General features: G+C 37.3%; 3 protein-coding genes across 6 annotated transcripts; all 3 read right to left on the bottom strand.

The window, feature by feature from the left end:
- Positions 1–295: 295 nt before the first annotated feature.
- LOC111446555 (probable methyltransferase PMT28) lies at positions 296–4834 on the bottom strand. 3 transcript variants are annotated; one of them, XM_023085409.1, is made up of 9 exons: positions 4250–4834; positions 3191–4069; positions 2963–3112; positions 2271–2541; positions 2079–2171; positions 1618–1792; positions 1185–1430; positions 846–1046; positions 296–767 (listed from the first exon to the last, which is right to left on the bottom strand). In XM_023085409.1, exons 2-9 carry the CDS (start codon positions 4025–4027, stop codon positions 563–565), a joined length of 2178 nt encoding a protein of 725 aa, XP_022941177.1. In that variant the 5' UTR covers positions 4028–4069; positions 4250–4834; the 3' UTR covers positions 296–562. The 3 variants fall into 3 exon arrangements, with proteins under 3 accessions (XP_022941177.1, XP_022941176.1, XP_022941179.1); XM_023085408.1 differs by having other exon boundaries at positions 3191–4058; XM_023085411.1 differs by lacking the exon at positions 296–767 and having other exon boundaries at positions 1035–1106; positions 1147–1430; positions 3191–4058.
- A 597-nt stretch (positions 4835–5431) lies between these two features.
- On the bottom strand, positions 5432–10095 carry LOC111446582 (DUF21 domain-containing protein At1g47330). Its single transcript, XM_023085436.1, has 12 exons — positions 9620–10095; positions 9279–9355; positions 9107–9190; positions 8913–9026; positions 8621–8707; positions 8309–8448; positions 8103–8190; positions 7379–7452; positions 7170–7285; positions 6499–6764; positions 6137–6183; positions 5432–5941 (listed from the first exon to the last, which is right to left on the bottom strand). The coding sequence occupies exons 1-12, from the start codon at positions 9795–9797 to the stop codon at positions 5863–5865; spliced, it is 1350 nt and encodes a 449-aa protein (XP_022941204.1). The 5' UTR covers positions 9798–10095; the 3' UTR covers positions 5432–5862.
- Positions 10096–10459: 364 nt separating this feature from the next.
- Positions 10460–14955, bottom strand: LOC111446205 (probable LRR receptor-like serine/threonine-protein kinase At2g16250). 2 transcript variants are annotated; one of them, XM_023084922.1, is made up of 5 exons: positions 14768–14955; positions 12276–14311; positions 11607–11735; positions 11420–11442; positions 10460–11235 (listed from the first exon to the last, which is right to left on the bottom strand). In XM_023084922.1, the coding sequence occupies exons 2-5, from the start codon at positions 14189–14191 to the stop codon at positions 10658–10660; spliced, it is 2646 nt and encodes an 881-aa protein (XP_022940690.1). In that variant the 5' UTR covers positions 14192–14311; positions 14768–14955; the 3' UTR covers positions 10460–10657. The 2 variants fall into 2 exon arrangements, with proteins under 2 accessions (XP_022940690.1, XP_022940689.1); XM_023084921.1 differs by having other exon boundaries at positions 12276–14955.
- Between the last annotated feature and the right edge of the window lie 2522 nt (positions 14956–17477).

Below are 17477 nucleotides of genomic sequence, written 5' to 3'. Positions count from 1 at the left end.
TTTTTTTTTTTTTTTTTTTTTTGTATTTTGAAATTTTTGTTTATAAAATTTTAAAACATTTTCAAAATCTAAGCTAATATTAAAAAGTTTATATAAAGCTTTTTTTTTTTTTTTAAATTTAGTTAAAAATTCAAGTATCCAAAGAAAATTTTAAAATAAATGTAATTTAAAAAATAAAAAACTAAATAGTTAACCAACCCGAAAACAATTTATATAATGAGAGAGCTAAAGCACCAGAAAAATAAAAATAAAATTATATGAAAAAACCCAATTGAAATATATTTGGTTTTCATGTGAAATATAATTGTCTCGGTTTATAACAGAGGCACAAAATTATGAAGAAAAAAAAAAATATACACTATAATTCTTTCAGGAAGAAAAGAATTCTTCCCTCTCTACCCCTCTTTACAAATTCACCTCAATGCCCAACAATTTCAGGAAGAAAAAAAAAATAATTTCCCAATTATCAGGAAATGATACAAATTCATATAGAAGAAATTTGATATCTCCCTCAAATTTGAATCATCTCTGTGGGAAAACGATTAGATTCAGTTGAAAAGAATTATTGTGAAGGCCGCCACATGGTCTTCTGTGCGCATAGAATTCCCTCTTCTCCATGAGAATAACTCATCCGAATCTCCCATTGTAGACTCTTCAGTATGCCTTCTAATGGGTTCAGAATTGCCAGCTTTTCACGTATAATTGCCCACCCTCCTGGTCGTGCTATACGATCCATCTCGACCACGATCAATACAGGCTCCTTGCACCTACAATATCGATTTTAAGTTACTTACAGCAGTCAATACCACAAGGCAGAAAGAATACAAAGGTGTTGAACTTCTCACCTGTTCTTGAGCCTTGAGAACAAATGATCGGCGTGCAGAAGGTCGTATGATCGTGGATAAGTACCAAACGACTCGCACCAGTCATGGTAGATGCCAACCAGACCGCGTTCGAAAATTATGGGAAGTGTATCTGGTGCATGAACTGGGATCACATTCATCACCCAAACAGAAACATTCTGTTGAGAGAGAGCAGCAGCAAACCTGGAAATGCATGCCAAAATTAACGTCCATATACATTCCTATTCTCACTTTCTATGTTTAGCACAAAGAACTTAGCCATATATTAAATTCTATTTCAAGCAGAATAGTATATTGAGCAGATTAATGATGATATCATACCCCCCATAAATGGCTTTCATGTCCATCACATTTCGCACATTTGACCAATCAATACCTATTCCAGTGAGATATGACTTCTCAACGATTGCTTTCCAGTGATTAGTGTCTGCAGTTAACTTTTCTTTGTCATTGCTTAACCACTCAGGGAAAGCTTCAAGTCTCTTCGGCCATTCTTCGGGCCATTCTGCTCCGCGCTGTTCAATAGACGTTGGAATCGTGTGTAAGCATGTTTTCATAGGCACGTACCTGTTCAAACAGAAGTTATCAAACAACGAATAAACAGTCCATATATCAAACCACACAATGAACCTGGTACTCAGATACAACTAAATAACAATAACTTTGTATAGAGTAGCACAGAGTATCGACTACGTCTCGAAGACCATAAAAATAAATGAAGTTCTCTAGAGCACCCTCATGGAAAAAGAATTACCAGGCAGCATCAGGGTTTTCGTTTTCCTTGCATAGAGGTGGATTTTTCCTTCTCCTCAGCTCAAATATATCGTTTGATTCAGGCTTCTGATATATCTTAACACCCATTTCACTGACTTCATCGGTTTTATGTGCCAGAATGTTCCAACAAATTGAGGCCGTCAATGAACTCATTGCTGAAAAGTGAATTTACAGGCATTCTATAGATGAGGGCTAAGGAAAAATGTGAAAATATCTAGTATTCAACAAAAGAAAGAGGATGCAAGCAAGAACAAGACTCATTATTTGGTTAAGCCAGAATTTCAACATCTACCATCTCACCTAGTCTGTTAAGTGTTCAATGATTTTCTCCACTGATATTGACATTTGAATTGTTAGTAAAATCATCTAATCTTATATTGAAGTTCCTCAACTGAGAATTTGAGTATTAGATGAAATAAATTCGGTGGATAAATTTCGAACCTTCTTCTTCTTCGACGCTGTCATGTTTAGTGGACAAGATGAAGTATCCGCCAGGTCTTAAAATCCTATTCATTTCAAGAAGAAGCTTCCCGTCTAGAGAGAGAGAGAACAAAAACAAAATCATTCATTAGAGAAGGGGTCATTACTCATTTGTGAATAATCTTCAAGAAAGACAAGACAAGGTGCTCAAACCATTGGAATGCCAACTTCTGCTGCATCCACCACAATGAATGGCATCAAAAACACCACTAGGGAAAGGAAGTCTTCTATTCCCCAAAGGGCCAACCACAGTAGGAAATCCTCGCTCAAGTGCAACTTGAGCCAAGTCTACAAGGTCATCCTTCAAGCCTAATGACAATGTTATAACATCCTTTTCAAGAAGAACAGCACCTAAACTTGCATACGTGCATCCAATTTCTAGAACCAAGTGAATATTCTTGCCCCACTCAATATCAGGAACCATCTGCCAAATGCATTCGAATTTCAACCGATAAATAGAAACATAATTCCCTCGAAAAGTAGGGAAACCAAAAATAACGTACACCTTTACTTGTAAAGGGAAAGAAAACAATGAAGGAATTCTCCACATCCTAGAGTTATAAATGTGAGTTAACTGAACATTCGATCACATTATCGTACAAGACAAGCTATGGAGGGATCACATGCCTTTCACTATCCACCTATGAACTCGTCACCTCTATGATGTGACAAATAAGCTTGAACCAGAAACTTGATCATCAAAATTAACTGTTTGATATCAACAGTATCAATAAGACATGAAAGAGGGCATGACTCAGTTGCGGAGTTGTATTACATTTTCCAAATCTAGATCGTGAAAATTAAGCTAATGGACACAGCTTTTAAGCAAGATGCCAAAAGTTTACCTCTTCAATGGACTCGAGATAGTGAATAACTCCACCGTTGAGATCAGAATGATTCTGAGGAAATGTAAGGAACTCTCCATCTTCCACCAACCAAGTATGTCTCTTGATGAAAGCAGCAAGCTTTGGATGTGCCACATTCTTGTAAAGTATCTGCAAATTTGATTACTATTAGAAAGAACATGATAGTAATTCACTTATCCTCATAAAACCGAACATATTCTTTCGTACCTTTGAATTGCTATCCCGCCAGTGCACTGGGGGTCCGTATCCGTTGGGAGGAAGAGGCACAAGGCACATCGGAGGTACTCGAGGGCAACTCCTTTCCCTATGCCGATAGCCCTGCTGTTTTACCCCTCCAGCTTCAAAGTCAATACAAGGAATGTAATTGTATTTACTTCTAGCTCGGCATGGTTTCCAACTATAATGAGCATTTGGATCAAACAATGGACCTTTTCTCTTGACCTTTTTCCCTTTATCTTTTGGTTCAGTCCTCTCCTCAGGTTCCTGATCTGACTCACCCAGATCAACTTCTGTTTCAGCTTCATCATCCTTTGACTCTGCTTCTTGACCATCTTTCACTTCCTGTTCTTCCTCCTCATTTCCCTTTGGTGCATCTTCCTCCTCAGATTCCTCTGATCCATGATTTTCTTTTTTTGCAACTTCTGGTTTATTTTCTTTATGTTTTTCATTTCTCTCTTTCGCTGCTCCATGATTCTTTTCAGATGCATGGTTACTGGGAGACTTGGAATCAGACCCCTCAACCTTTTTCATATCCTTTCCATCTAGATCGGATTTCACTCTTTCTTTGGTATCTCTGCTCGATTTTCCCTCATCTACTTTCTTCCTATTATCAATTTGGGTTCCAGGATTGCTAACTTTCCTGTTTCCTGTTACGGGTTCACCAATGTTGTCGAAACTTTCCCTCTGAATCGTCACGGACGTGGAAGGAGAAGCAAAAATCGACCATACGACTATAAAACAAAGTCCTAAAATAACCACTGCTGTCAACTTCGCGCAAAATCCATACGAGCGTTTTTCTTGGCGAGCAAGCCGAGCTATAGCCATTCGTCCACCGATGGCTCTAGGAAATCTTAAGCTACAAAAATACTACGCAAACTGTAATCCGATCCCAAACAGAACTGAAAGGAAATACGTGCACAAACTAATAGAACAAGATCGAGAAAAACAGAACTAAATTACTTCAAAGAAGATAAAAACTCGGATTAAAATACAAAGATCCGATAGCCTTACAGCTGAAGTTTAAAAAAAAGAACTACGAGTACTCACCTCGGAAATCGGAAGCCACCGACCGAATCAAAGTGAATGGATACTCATCTAGCTCTTGAAAACGAAGCGAACTCAACATCCAGATTCAGAAAAGGAAAAACTCCAGCCAAATGAAGAGATTCAGATGGATTACTTGCAGTTGCAGGCTTACTTGCAGTTGCAGGTATACCAGATCCGGGATTTTGAATAACAAAAAAGCTACCGAGTTAAATTTCTAAGCAGAAACATGAATTATTCAAACCCATTGCTCTCACGGATGAATACTATCATAAAATTTTAAAAATGGAGGCAAATGTTTTAGTCGGAACGGGAATCTAGCGTGAAAACTGTGGAAGAGGCTGCGGTTTCGGACTCGGAAAGTTAGGCAAGAGAGCGGAACGTCCGGGAATTGACGGAATGTTCCGGCGGCGAAGTGTGTTAGTATCTGTTGAGCACGTGCAGTGCACGTGCGAAGCGGCTTTGCCACGCTATTTTTTCTCCTGTTCTTTCCTTCTCTTTCGCGCGCGTGGGTTTGGAGAGAGAAGGCAGATTCGTGAATGACACGCAGGTATCAGAAGAAAGGCAAACGAATATTGGCGGATTCAATCAAATTTACCCCATTTTTTATTTATATATATTCTTTTCTTTTCTTTTTTTTAATTTAGCTAAGGTGTTTATTATTTTTAGTATCTAATTTTTAAATTTTCAATTACATTTTTATAATTTTAAAATATAATTATGTTAGATCTTACACTAGTAAATGAGTGATGTCTTGACTTTTTTTCAATTAAATTTTAATTATATATATATATAAAGTTATTTTATATATATTAAATTTAAATTTAATTATGTTCAAATGAGCTTAATTTTACTAATTATTTATGTCTCGAATTTCTTGTATTAAATTAGAAATTCAATATCAAAATTAAGCTCAACATTTATGGTTCAAAAACTAAATAGAAACATGAGGGCATAAGATTTTTCAATTCTATTATTAAATGAATTATGAGGAATTGTAGCATTAATGGTTAATAATAATAATAATAATAATCATGCCTACTCTTTTAAAGAACTTAAAGCCATTTACTTCATTATCATCACGACTCAATGGTCAAGACGAGCTACCACGCAAAAATGAAAAAACACTCGATAGAATATCCTCTTTCATAATAAACTTTCAATTTGAATATGATGTAGAACCCATTACAAAAATGAAATTGCTATATGACATAATGATAACAAGAGTTGGTATTATTGTAGTACAGAAGATTATTCCATACCAAAAACAACTATAAGTCACTTAATTGATACACTTGCTTTGGATTGAAGATAACTACATATTATTCCTATACAATCAAAGAACGTCATTTCCAAGTGCAATCATCTAACCTTGGGAAAATATACATCTCTATGCCATCATAGAGATAAATTACGCTACAGCTAACTCTTAATCTAGATTTCACCTTCCATTCTTCCAGTTTAAATCTCTTGTATGATTAAAAGAAAAAAGTTTTAGTAAAACCTGACTATCGAAGGGGCAGGCATAGTGAAGAGAATGGGGAAGAGCTGCAGTAGCCAATTCGGAAGACCCCGTGAAAACTTGTCCGACCCGGCATTGATGGGTAACAAAGCAGTCACGTATTAACATTTGGGGAAAGCTGAGGTGGATTGGTGCTTGGTTTTTCCGGAGATGGTTGCATGTTGATTTTTATTCTGCATTTGGAAGAATTCCGTTTAATTTTTGTGATCATCCAACAAAAACATCAAATGATTTCATAAGAATTATATTTACAACAACAAAATGGATCCAATCCTTAAATTTGTAATGGTGCAATCTCAGCAAGAAAGCAAAACCATGCACGAGTTCGAGTCCGGGTTATTAACTTTTCTAAAGCTAGCAAGATGTACCTGTTGTGGATATTGACATACTCGTCTGTCTCGTCTAATATCTCCTCCTGACATAAGAATATATGACACGCAAGATCAAATTCAAATAATGGGTAAGATGGATGATTTAACAGTAACATACAGCCAACCAGCTCAATACAAACTAACTAATCCATTTTTATGAAGCCAATAACTTAGACAACAATCAAGGAGCTGGTATCCGAAAAAGAGAAGGCACAATGTCTTCGAGTTAAGATGTTAACCACCAGACATCCTAAGATACCAACATTTTCGATATGGAGGATGACACTGCAGCGCATGCAGAGATAACCTACAAACTTTCGAAGCCATGCTTAGGTGCAAGTTACAGAAAAATTCCTTACCTGAAGAAGTTCTTCAATCACATCCTCCATAGTAATGACACCAACCACCTCTTCACCAGGTGGTAAGACAGGAAGAGGCGCATTTTCGACATCTAAAATGCAGAATGAACAACCTCTGTGTCGTTTTTTAAAGGCAGGAGTAGCTGGTGGACTTTTCTTCGTCTGTTGGCCCCCAGCCTTTTCAGCTATTGTTTGAGCATCAACTGATTCCATTTTCATCGCTAAATTATGAGTAGCAGCACCAGCAGCTGAGTCAACACCATTGTCTGAGAATCAACCAGACAAGAAAAGAAAATGTCAAAAGTAACAATAGATTCACAGTGAAAGCAGCACAACTAAGAGCATTTGATGTGAATCCCCTGTAATTGGTGGATCTAATACGATACCAAGGAATTTGGAAACAGAGAGAAGCATTAAAAAGAGGCGGAGCTCAATGACTCGAGTAAATATGAGTTCAAGCTAACCAATGTCTAGAACCTTAACAAATTTGGATGAGAGATACTATGAACGTAAAATCTGAGCCATAAAGGAATGGACAGCATAGACAACAAATTTAAAATTGATGTGATCTCAAGCCCAACTTCCCTAAACATGACTGGATAGTCTGTCGTTCATAATTACTTTCTTTTTATCCAATTATAAGAACTCGCAGCTTTTTTGCACATCCTAACCTTTTTTCAGCAATGCCTCAGATTGGTAGCCATGTTTCTTGAATACCACAGCAATGTGACTATGGCCCTTTTGAAATTCATTTAAAATGTCATATAGAGGCATGTCTTCAGAAACCCTGAAGTAGTTGAAGGATGAAAACTGGTCAAGCTTGGTCGTCAGGTAATTTCATCTGAAGGCATAAAGATAGAAGCAAGTGATATTCTCTTACCGAGGAATTTTTCTAATAATCATTTTTCTAAGGGGAACTCTATCTTCTGGATCAACAGTTAACAGATTTTTAACCTGCAAGATGTTCAAGATGGAGCGAATGAGCAGATGCTGCATTCCATGGACTATATCTCAAGTCCAACTATCATTGGCACAATAAACACACACCAAATGAAAATATATATATGTGTGTGTCAGTCAGGAATGAAAACAATTTCACTAACTTCGACTCACTTGAATAAACATATTGAAAAACATATGCCAGAGCAACCCGCAAATTAGAGGTACACCATTCAAACTAATCATATCTGCTCAATTAGGCTTTGTACTTGGTTTATATGTTGCAAATTTTAATTTGAAACAACTCAGCTTGACCAAGGCTCTCTGTTTTCCTAATCGTTGGTCGGCAGTCTGACAATTTAGCTCACATTCTTAAACTCCTTTGTCCAAAAGTATAGCATACCGAAAGTTCACTAATTTGTGCGAGAGCTGGTTTATGGTGTATGCAAGGTACTTCAGCTTTGCATGTTTAGTATCACTGATTTTTAAAATCGAGAAGCAAGAGGGACCTGTGAATTCCCTCTTAGCCATTTCTGAATTTCATTCTTAGCTCCCATTATCCCACTATTAGGAGCCACAACAGAAAAGGCAAGAAAAAGAACTCATTTCAACCTATCAAGAAATGTTATTGTTTGTCATATCTATGGATGATGCAAATGAATTACCAGAACTAGTCCAATTATGTTTTTTGGATCTCCAGAATAAACAGGAACTCGACTATGGCCTTTCGTCATAATAGCATTGAGTGTCTCCCTGCCCAAATAGAGAAAGGGCTTTAGAAAAAAGAAATAACGAGCAAACCAAGCGAGACAGACACAAGAACTGAAAATTAAAAAAAAAAAATAAAAAAAAAAAAAAATTAGAAACCCACAAATCAAGAGTTGCATCCAGATCAAGGGAAAATGCATTTGATATCGATGTCATGGCATTTTTGGCTGTCTTTTCTGTCAATTCAAGTGCCCCAGCAATGATAGTAGTCTCATCGTGAGTTAAATCTCCACCTTTTCCAGCCTAAGACAACATAGATTTTATACACCATAATTCATCAGATAATGTTGAATGGAGAAAGTGGAAAATCAGAGCACACAAAATAAGGATAATATTCCTTTAGAGCACTCAGATTCAAGTATATTAATTCATGCAACTGATGCCCATGACAACATGCCCAAGTTGATTGACAAACCTCATTGCCATGAAAGTTCACAAAAGTCTTGAGCTCTGCTCTCCTCAAGAGTACAGCGTGCCCTTTACCCAACATCCAATCAAGAACCTAAATTTTTAAAAAGAAACCAAATGAGTGACTCAGTAAATATTATTGGTTCCTTGCAGCTATATAAGATACTCACAAAAGCTTCCCAAATATCATGTAAATAGGGCCAAAAAACTATTATCCTATCATTCTCAGTATACAATATTCATTTCCTTGCTTAGAACTTGGAAGAGGTAAGGGCAATGATCATTTCCACTAGTTTTACCTTACTAATTGGATATGAAATGGGAAAGAAAACCATGAGAAGAACGCGAACGAAAGGTGCCATTATTGCCCCAACTTTCAACCCATAACGAGTGCAAATTGCTTGCGGTAATATCTGCAGTGAAGTATACGTCACATAAACAGAATAATATCCACATGTACAAATTATTTTCGGATAGGTCGGATCAGAAGTACCTCTCCAAACATGAGAATAAGAGTAACCGAGACAAGGACTGCCACCCAAGGAGGTACGATCATGTCTAAGAATATCGGAAGAGCCTGCAGGAGGGACACATACAACAACGTTAAGTTTAATTAGCAAATTATGCAAGCTACACAAACAGAGATGTGCAAATGTAGCTACTACCTCCATTGCCAAAGAGTTACCAATCAACAGTGTGCAAAGTAGAAGATGCTGATTCTTTACGACTGGCAATATCTTAGCTGCCAAAGAAACCACAACAATGTTACTTCCCAATCAACCCGTCCACTCAGTTCATAAGCACGCAGACAAACACAACTACCTAATTTCCCGTTCCTAAACACAGTATTGCATAATTTCAATAGCCAACAGGCCCTAACAAATTACAGACAATGAAAAGGTTCCTGAAACGCCAAGAACATTCAGGTGATAAGCCCTCTGAGATCATCAGGATTCAAGTAGGTTCAAAATGAATTTCAAGAGCTGTGGGAAGTGATAGAGATTACCAGCATGTTTTCGATCCTGAGGGCGGCCAGACTTCATAAGAACTTCGAGGTCAACAAGGCCAAGAGACATGAGACCCAAAGTGAGCCCAGCCATGAGTCCAGCGAAGGCCACCAGACCTACGATTATCAACAGGAACAAAAAGAACTTCGACTCACAACACCGAACATCTTCCGCCATAGCTCTCTCTCTCTCTCTCTCTCTCTCTCTCCTCTTCTCTAGCAGAAAATTCGCAGCCGCAGGGGTTGTCCCCTCGCCTTTTCAGCTATCACTTATCCTTTCACGAACAATCTCAGCGAAGAAGGTGATTGGCTTCTACTTTCTCGACTATGAACTTTCTCTCGAGACGAATTTTCCTCGACAATCGCAGGGAATCGCAGTCCGCTACTGACAGAATATAAATATTTTCTTCTCTTTTAGCAGAGAAATTCCCCTTTTCCCCTCGCACAAAGCATACCCAAACACATGAATGAATGAAAGAGAAAACACAGAAGACGCTCTGGCCCACGCTCCTGACTTCGCGGTTAATGAGACAGCGATTCCTGACCGTCCGATCGGGATAAGTTTGGAAGACGTGTTTTGATTCTCATTTCATCGGTTCGTCCTTGAGTGGGTCCCGCCTCTATTCTTCCCCTCTTGCCAGTGCTAATTGCCACGCATGTCTAATAAATAATAATAAATTCATCGTGGACTACGTGGATTTTTTTTTTTACCTAAAATTTTAATTTCATATAAATGCTTAGAAATTGGGAAAATAATTTTAGAAAACTATTTCATAGTTTATATATTTTATTCCACAAAAAAAACTATTTCGAACAATATAACGACATAAATTTCATGAATAAACAGTAATGTCTTTCCTTTAATAAATAAGAGTAATCTGTAGATATAATAAACAGTGATGTTTATTTAGATTTCCATTGATTACTGTTCTGTCCAACAAACAAAACGGCAGCGTGGATGAAGCAATAGCTACCCCACCAATTTCCCGCCATTTCAATTCTCTCAAAGGAATGATTACCATATTAAGGTTGTTCGAACTAGTCTTGCCTCTCGACGTCTCGAAATTCTTCTGGTTCGGGGACAATTTCGCTGGATAGCCTTTTATTTGAAGACAAGAAATCATATCCACAGCTGCCATAGGAGCTTATTCTTCCGGGTTGTTTTGAGCCACCACTGCCACATTCTCTATGTACATCTGATGAGCTGTGTCTCCAGCTACCATGAAAAGCAGCACTCCAAGATGTTCTTGATGAAGTTGTGCGCAGCCTGCCGGAGCTACAGCTTTCTTCCCTGATTACTCTCAAAGGATTTTCCAATGCTTTAAGGATGTATCTCATCAGGGGTCGTCTAGATGGTTTTGGGTTCAGACATAACTTGGCGATGATCGCCATTGCCCATACCTCTTCCAGAAGATCGTCGTCGATCATCAACGACGGATCGACTATCTTTGTTATGAGTTCCTTATCATGGATACTTATGTTAGATAAGGTGTATTCCAGCCACTCCTTTGTTGTAGAATCTTCTGCTTTGCTGATACCAAGCTTTCCCGTTACAAGTTCTAATAACACTTTACCAAAACAGTAAATGTCTAGCGAACAGGATGCTTGTGAGGGCCCTGTATACAACAAATTGGTAATAATGTCACACTTCCAGAGCTCAATACAGGAATGGAAAATCATTAAGTTGAAAGAAACATGAACATTGACTAACGAATAGTGAATTTTCTCTACTGTTCTAACTCTAAGTCTTCAAGCTATGAATGTATACTTAAAAAGAGAGATCTCAGAAGGAATACGCACCAGCAGAGCTTTGTTCGGAGCTTCTGCACAGGAGAAGCAAGAAGATGCCATTAGAATTTATGCATAGTATAAGAAAAATGATTGACAGAGTAGCACATTATAGGGATTCTATTTGTTTTTCCAATTAAATCGACTTTTTTGCGCCAAAAAACAGAATCTTGTTCATAATTCTACTTGAGATACATACTGTTGTGTTCTCCTTAATCTCGAGAAGACATTATGGTGCTGATCCCCTCCTAGAACACAGGCCTCACTCAAGCTTCCAAGACGCACTTCGAATTTGTCATCAAGGAGAATACTGCTTGCTAGAATATCTCTTCACCCATTCAAGAAAAGAAAAGTTAATATATTGTTTGTATACAGTATATACTAAAGGTCACATGGTGCTTCTGCCATGTCAATTGAAAAGCAGAACATAGAGTGAATCGACTGTACTATTATTAAAGGTAACGGTTCATGAAATCATTGGTCAAATTCACTGCTAACAGATATTGTTCGCTCTGTTAGAGAGAGGTCTCCACACCCTTATAATGAATGTTTTGTTCTCCTCTCCAACCGATGTGGGATCTCACAATCCACCTTCCTTGGAGGTCCAGCATCCTCGTTGGCACACCACTCGGTGTTTGGCTCTGATACCATTTGTAACAACTCAAATCCACCACTGATAGATATTGTCACTTTGGCCCGTTACGTATCGTTATCAGCCTCACAGTTTTAAAACACGTCTTTGATTGATACTTGTGGACGAGAGTTTTCCACACCCTTATAAGGAGTGTTTCGTTCTACTCTCCAACCGATGTGGGATATCACACATGCGAAGTTTATAATACCGTAAGGAAAGCTTGTTGATTGATACCTGTGAACGAGAGGAGGGTTACATTCATGATGCAGGTAAGATAGGGCCTCAGCCGCTCCTATTGCTATTTTGAGTCTGATAATCCAATCCAGGGACTGCACGGTGTCGTCTTCTGAACTGGAAACCTTCTGCAAGCAATTAGCCAAGTCCCCATTTGGCATACATTTGTACACCAAGAGCTTTTCATCCTCGCGCTCAAAGCAGTGCCCCAAGACTGGAACAAATCTCATATGCGATACTTTGCTGAAGAAGTCTAGTTCTAGAGAGTACCTTTCATTCTTCAAATACTGCATATTTACCTTTTTAATCACTACAGGAAGGCCACTCTCCAGGAACCCCTTGTAGAGATCTCCAGAGTGACCATGTTTTAAAAGATTGTCTTCGCTGAAATTCCCAGTACTTTGTAGCATCTGCTCATAAGTAAATGAATCTCCCAGACCAGCGAAGTAGAGTGGTTCCTTTGGAAGCGAAGGACTGGCTTCATCATTAGATTTTGCTCTCTTATTTGCTTTACCTTTGCCACATATTTTCAAGAACAATACGAGGATAACCACAAAAATAACAACGAGGCCCAATCCACCAAATAGTCCCACCATTATGAACTTCAAGCGATTGTTTTTAACATAACGATGCACTAGTTCGTCCGGATTTCCTTCTCCAAACCCTTCAAAAGTTAAGGTTTTCCCAGAGTAGAAGAGGCTACAATCCTCAAAATTTCTTTGATTTGGCACCATTTTCAGGCAGTTTCCTCGGAGGCTAACATTATGACTCTTGTTCTGTACAACACCCTGGAAATAGTTTCCTGATAAATCGATTGACCCATGGAATTCGAAGGGTAGATTTAGATGACCAAACAGAAAATTGTTTGAGAAATTGAATACAGCAACACTGTTTGGAACAAAACTTGGCGAGCTACCCGTCAAGATGTTGTTAGATACATCCAGAAACTTCAATTTGGGGTGTGCTAGCAAGTCACGATTTAGACCGCCATCAAGTTTATTTCCTCTCAAAGCCAATACTTGTAACTGAGAAAGACTTCGAAACAAATCATCTGGCAAATGGCCCTCTAAGCCGTTATCTCCAATATACATCTTTTCCAAATTCCTTAACCCCTTCAAATCCACAGGTAGCACACCCGTCAGCGAATTCATGCTAAGATCAAACACCAGTAGTGCTGATAGATTACCCAGTTCACTTGGTATGGATGATGTTAAACTATTGTCCGAAAGATTCAACACTTGTAGTTTACTAAGAGTGCCTAAACTGGGTGGGATCGGTCCAGATAAAAAATTCGAGGCAAGTTCAAGCCGTGTAAGGTTGTTAAGAGATGAAAAAATGGGAGGTATTGACCCAGTAAGCAGATTTCTCGAGAGATCAAGAACAGATAACTGAGATAACTGTCCGATTGCAGAAGGCATACTACCAGTAAGACTATTACCAGATAAACGGAGAACAGTGAGCTTACTTAAATTGCCAATGGAGGAGGGTATTGGGCCAGCAATCGAAGAAGAGCTTAGATCAAGCACTTGAAGCGTAACAAGAGACTGACCGAACCAGTCCGGAATGGAGCCGGGAAGTAAGAAACCAGAGGCGTTGAATGAGACCAAGGCGGTAAAATTCGCAAGCGCATCGACGGCGAAACGAGGGCTGATCAGCCTACTACGAGTTCGCTTCAGTCCTGATACGGTGATCCCAACAACTCGACCGGCTTTGCACTGAACTCCGGTCCAAGAGGAACAGGGCTCGGCTTTTATAGGCCAATCTTTTCCTCTTAACCCTAACGATGATCGGAGACCAAATAACGCCGTCCAGTCCGCACTGGAGTTCAACGAATCCGTCTGACCTAAACCACACTGAATCAATAACAATAATAAAACTACATCTAGCAGATACCGCCGGTGAGCTTGAAATTCCATCGCCGTCTGGTAATGTGGAAGGAAACAGGAAACTCACAGTGGATTTTGAAGTTTCATTCAAAACTCCATCGCCTCCGACGGTCCACGACCTCCTCTAAGTTGAGCAACTTCCAGTCAAATCTGAAATCAATAGAGTCCGCCAATTTAACGCTCTTATTAAATATCACCTCCAATCACAAGCGATGATTCTACGTTCTATTGTGAACCGCCATAAATTCCAACACAAAGTCACCAACAGAAAAATAATGAAACAATTATTTACTTCACTTTCCGCTAGGCGTTCTTTGTTTCAATTCACAGTTCTACTCGTCAATCAGACAGAGAGAGAGGAAACTAAATGATCGAGAAAGTGAAAGACGCCGAATGTCAATAATTGCATCGATTAAAGAACAGGTAGCTGGTTTCAGCAGAATTTGAGATCCTTGCCCCCAAAAACTTTCTGGTGGAGATTTTTCAGAGACTCAATAAATGACTGATTATCTCATTCCTAGCAACTGAGCGCACATCAACCGCAATAAAGAGAGACAGAACGCTATTGTTAAACAATTCAAGCTGCTCATCCAATTCATACCTTACCTTTAACTTTGTTTGATTTTTCCTTCTCCAGAAGTGGACGACTGAAAGAAACTCCACGAAAGAAGAATCCAAACAGACTTTGGATTCCATTTGATCATCATCATCGTTGCCTGTAACAATACTATCTATAATTTACTTTTGTCGCATTGGAAATTATACATAGAAATACCATATTAATACGCAATGTCCTTAAGAAACTGAGAATTCTTGATTGATCTCTTATACCTGAGAGAAAACGGCTCTTATTTTAATTTTATATGAACATAATCTCTTATAGATATATTATAATGTTATGGCTCAATCACCGGTTTGTATCTTCTCGATGGATAAAGAATGGTATATTGTATTATTTTTAAATATTATTACAACTGTGAACGTTGAAACTTGTGATTATGTGTATGTTTTATTGGATGAAAGTCCCACATCGACTAATTTAGAGAATTATCCTCGGTTTATAATTAATGAATTCTATTTTCATTGGTATCAGATCTTTTGAGAAAGTACAAAGCAAAACCACGAGAACTTATAATTGTTGTGAAGATCCGTGATTCCTAACATGTTTTATAATTGTATTTTTTACAAATGTGCATATTCACTTTTGGTAGCTCAATCATAGAAACTACATGGTTTACATAGTTTTGGCATATAACTCGGATTTTTAGTACATATTCAGATATGTCAATCTTGACAGTTATAAACATGATTTTGACGGATGGTCATACATTATCGAAACCGGCATGTGGTCATCCGCAACCTATCTTGGAAAAGCATGATTAGAATATCTGACATACATGACCGTAACACCAATTACCCGCTTTAATAATTATTGTGATTATTTAAAATATTATTGCATGCAGTTGTAAAATAAAAACGTAATAAATAAACATGTGAGACATAAAATGATTAGCTTGAAAAAGGAAAAAGACATTTGTATATCTAGTAAATATCCATAGTACACGAAATTCAATTGAAATGTTGGTGCATTCGTATTAATATACTTTATATTAATAATAATAATAATAATAATAATTTTTAGTTGGGGGCTGCGAAAATTGAAATGATTTGAATGTATTGCGTACGGTCAATTACCCAACCACAAGATGAGTGGACCATCCAACGTGTAACGCATTCCCTTCGAGTTGTCCTACTTGACAACTATGTCTTCATGGGTTAAAACAAAAATTGTAAATTTATTTCCAAATAATCAAAAATCATTTTAAAAATTAATATATTCACTCCAAATCATTTTAATATTTAATTTTATATTCATTTTATAAAATTTATTTTTGAATTGTATAAATTAGTTTTTTAATAAATAATACTAATTTTAACTATTTCAAAATAACTAAAAAAAAAAAGTTCTTAATTGTTTATTAATTCTTCATTAATCCCTTCTTAATTTACTAACCTTACGTGGGCAAGTCTTTGCAGGATTTTAAGTGGTCCACGGCGGTAGGAACCAATAAGAAAAGAGACACAATTGACTTAGTCTTTCTGTGCATAGTCGAAACAACATGTGGGCAATCTCTGATTTTTAATTTTTCCCGTAGGACGTTGACGTGGATGTCAACGTCAAATTATTGCATTCAAACGTACCTTAATTTACATTTTTGTCCTCGACACGTAGGTGCAAAGAAACTCCGTCACTTGGCCCTTTCCTAAGGGTGGGCAATAATTATGTCTTTGTTTGATATGAAAGCCACCGCCAAATTTATGAATAATATTCAATAATAATAAGGAAACTACAATCATTTTAATATATATATATATAAATATCTTAATCAGGAGAAAATTTTGATTTAATTTTCACATTTTTATTTTTAAATTAATTCCAAGCACTTTAAATGTATGTAATAGTTGGGCTCTGTCTTTATCAGATATTGGGCCTTAATGTAAATTGAGGCCCAGCCCAATTAATCTTCACGAGGATTGATACTCGCCGATGATGTATGGGCATAGAATCAATTCCTACGGGAAAAGGTTATGAGATTCATTCGAACGTCCAATTGCATTGTAATAAAATAAAATAAAATAAAATAGAGAAAAATAATAACAAATAAATGTGAATTTAAAAATTAAAAGGAGAATTAAAATCTACTACCTTTAGAAAAGGTAATAAGTCGCTTCGTGTTCGTCAAAGTTAGAAAAGTTCAGTGAAAATTACGTTTCATTTGCGATAAACGATAAGAATTATAATTTCATACTCGTGTAAATCACCTTTTTATAAAACGATGGCTCTTTGCCACTGTCATTCGAACAAGACTAAAGTCGCTGTCAGCACTGTTGCTAATCCTGACAACGGGAGAAGAATACCATATTGCTAATTAACGGCGTTAAAACAAACTTGAAATGAAAATTATCTGAATCTTGCTTTTGCTTATAGAGAAAGCGGTTCATGTTGAAGTACAGAAAATTTGAATTTGTTGGCGTAAGAGTCGGTGATTATTCTGCCTCGGAATCAGGCATAGACGAGCAGCCCCAACGTAGGAAAAGAATTAGAGATAGAGTGTGGGACTGACTTTGAAAATGACGAAAAAAAAAAGCGATGAACATATATTTTTATTCCTATGTTCGAAACTAAAACTTTAGGGTTGTTCAATAAAAGAAATAAGATTTTAATTTTTTTTTTTTTTGGGGAGAGGAGACCAAAAAAAATACCCGTGAATTTACGTATATACACACTTAAAAAAAAAAAAAAAAAATATATATA

Source organism: Cucurbita moschata, unplaced genomic scaffold (genome assembly GCF_002738365.1).
Source record: "Cucurbita moschata cultivar Rifu unplaced genomic scaffold, Cmos_1.0 Cmo_Scf00008, whole genome shotgun sequence".
NCBI classification, from domain to species: Eukaryota; Viridiplantae; Streptophyta; class Magnoliopsida; order Cucurbitales; family Cucurbitaceae; genus Cucurbita; species Cucurbita moschata.
This window is presented reverse-complemented; position numbering and strand designations above follow the sequence as displayed.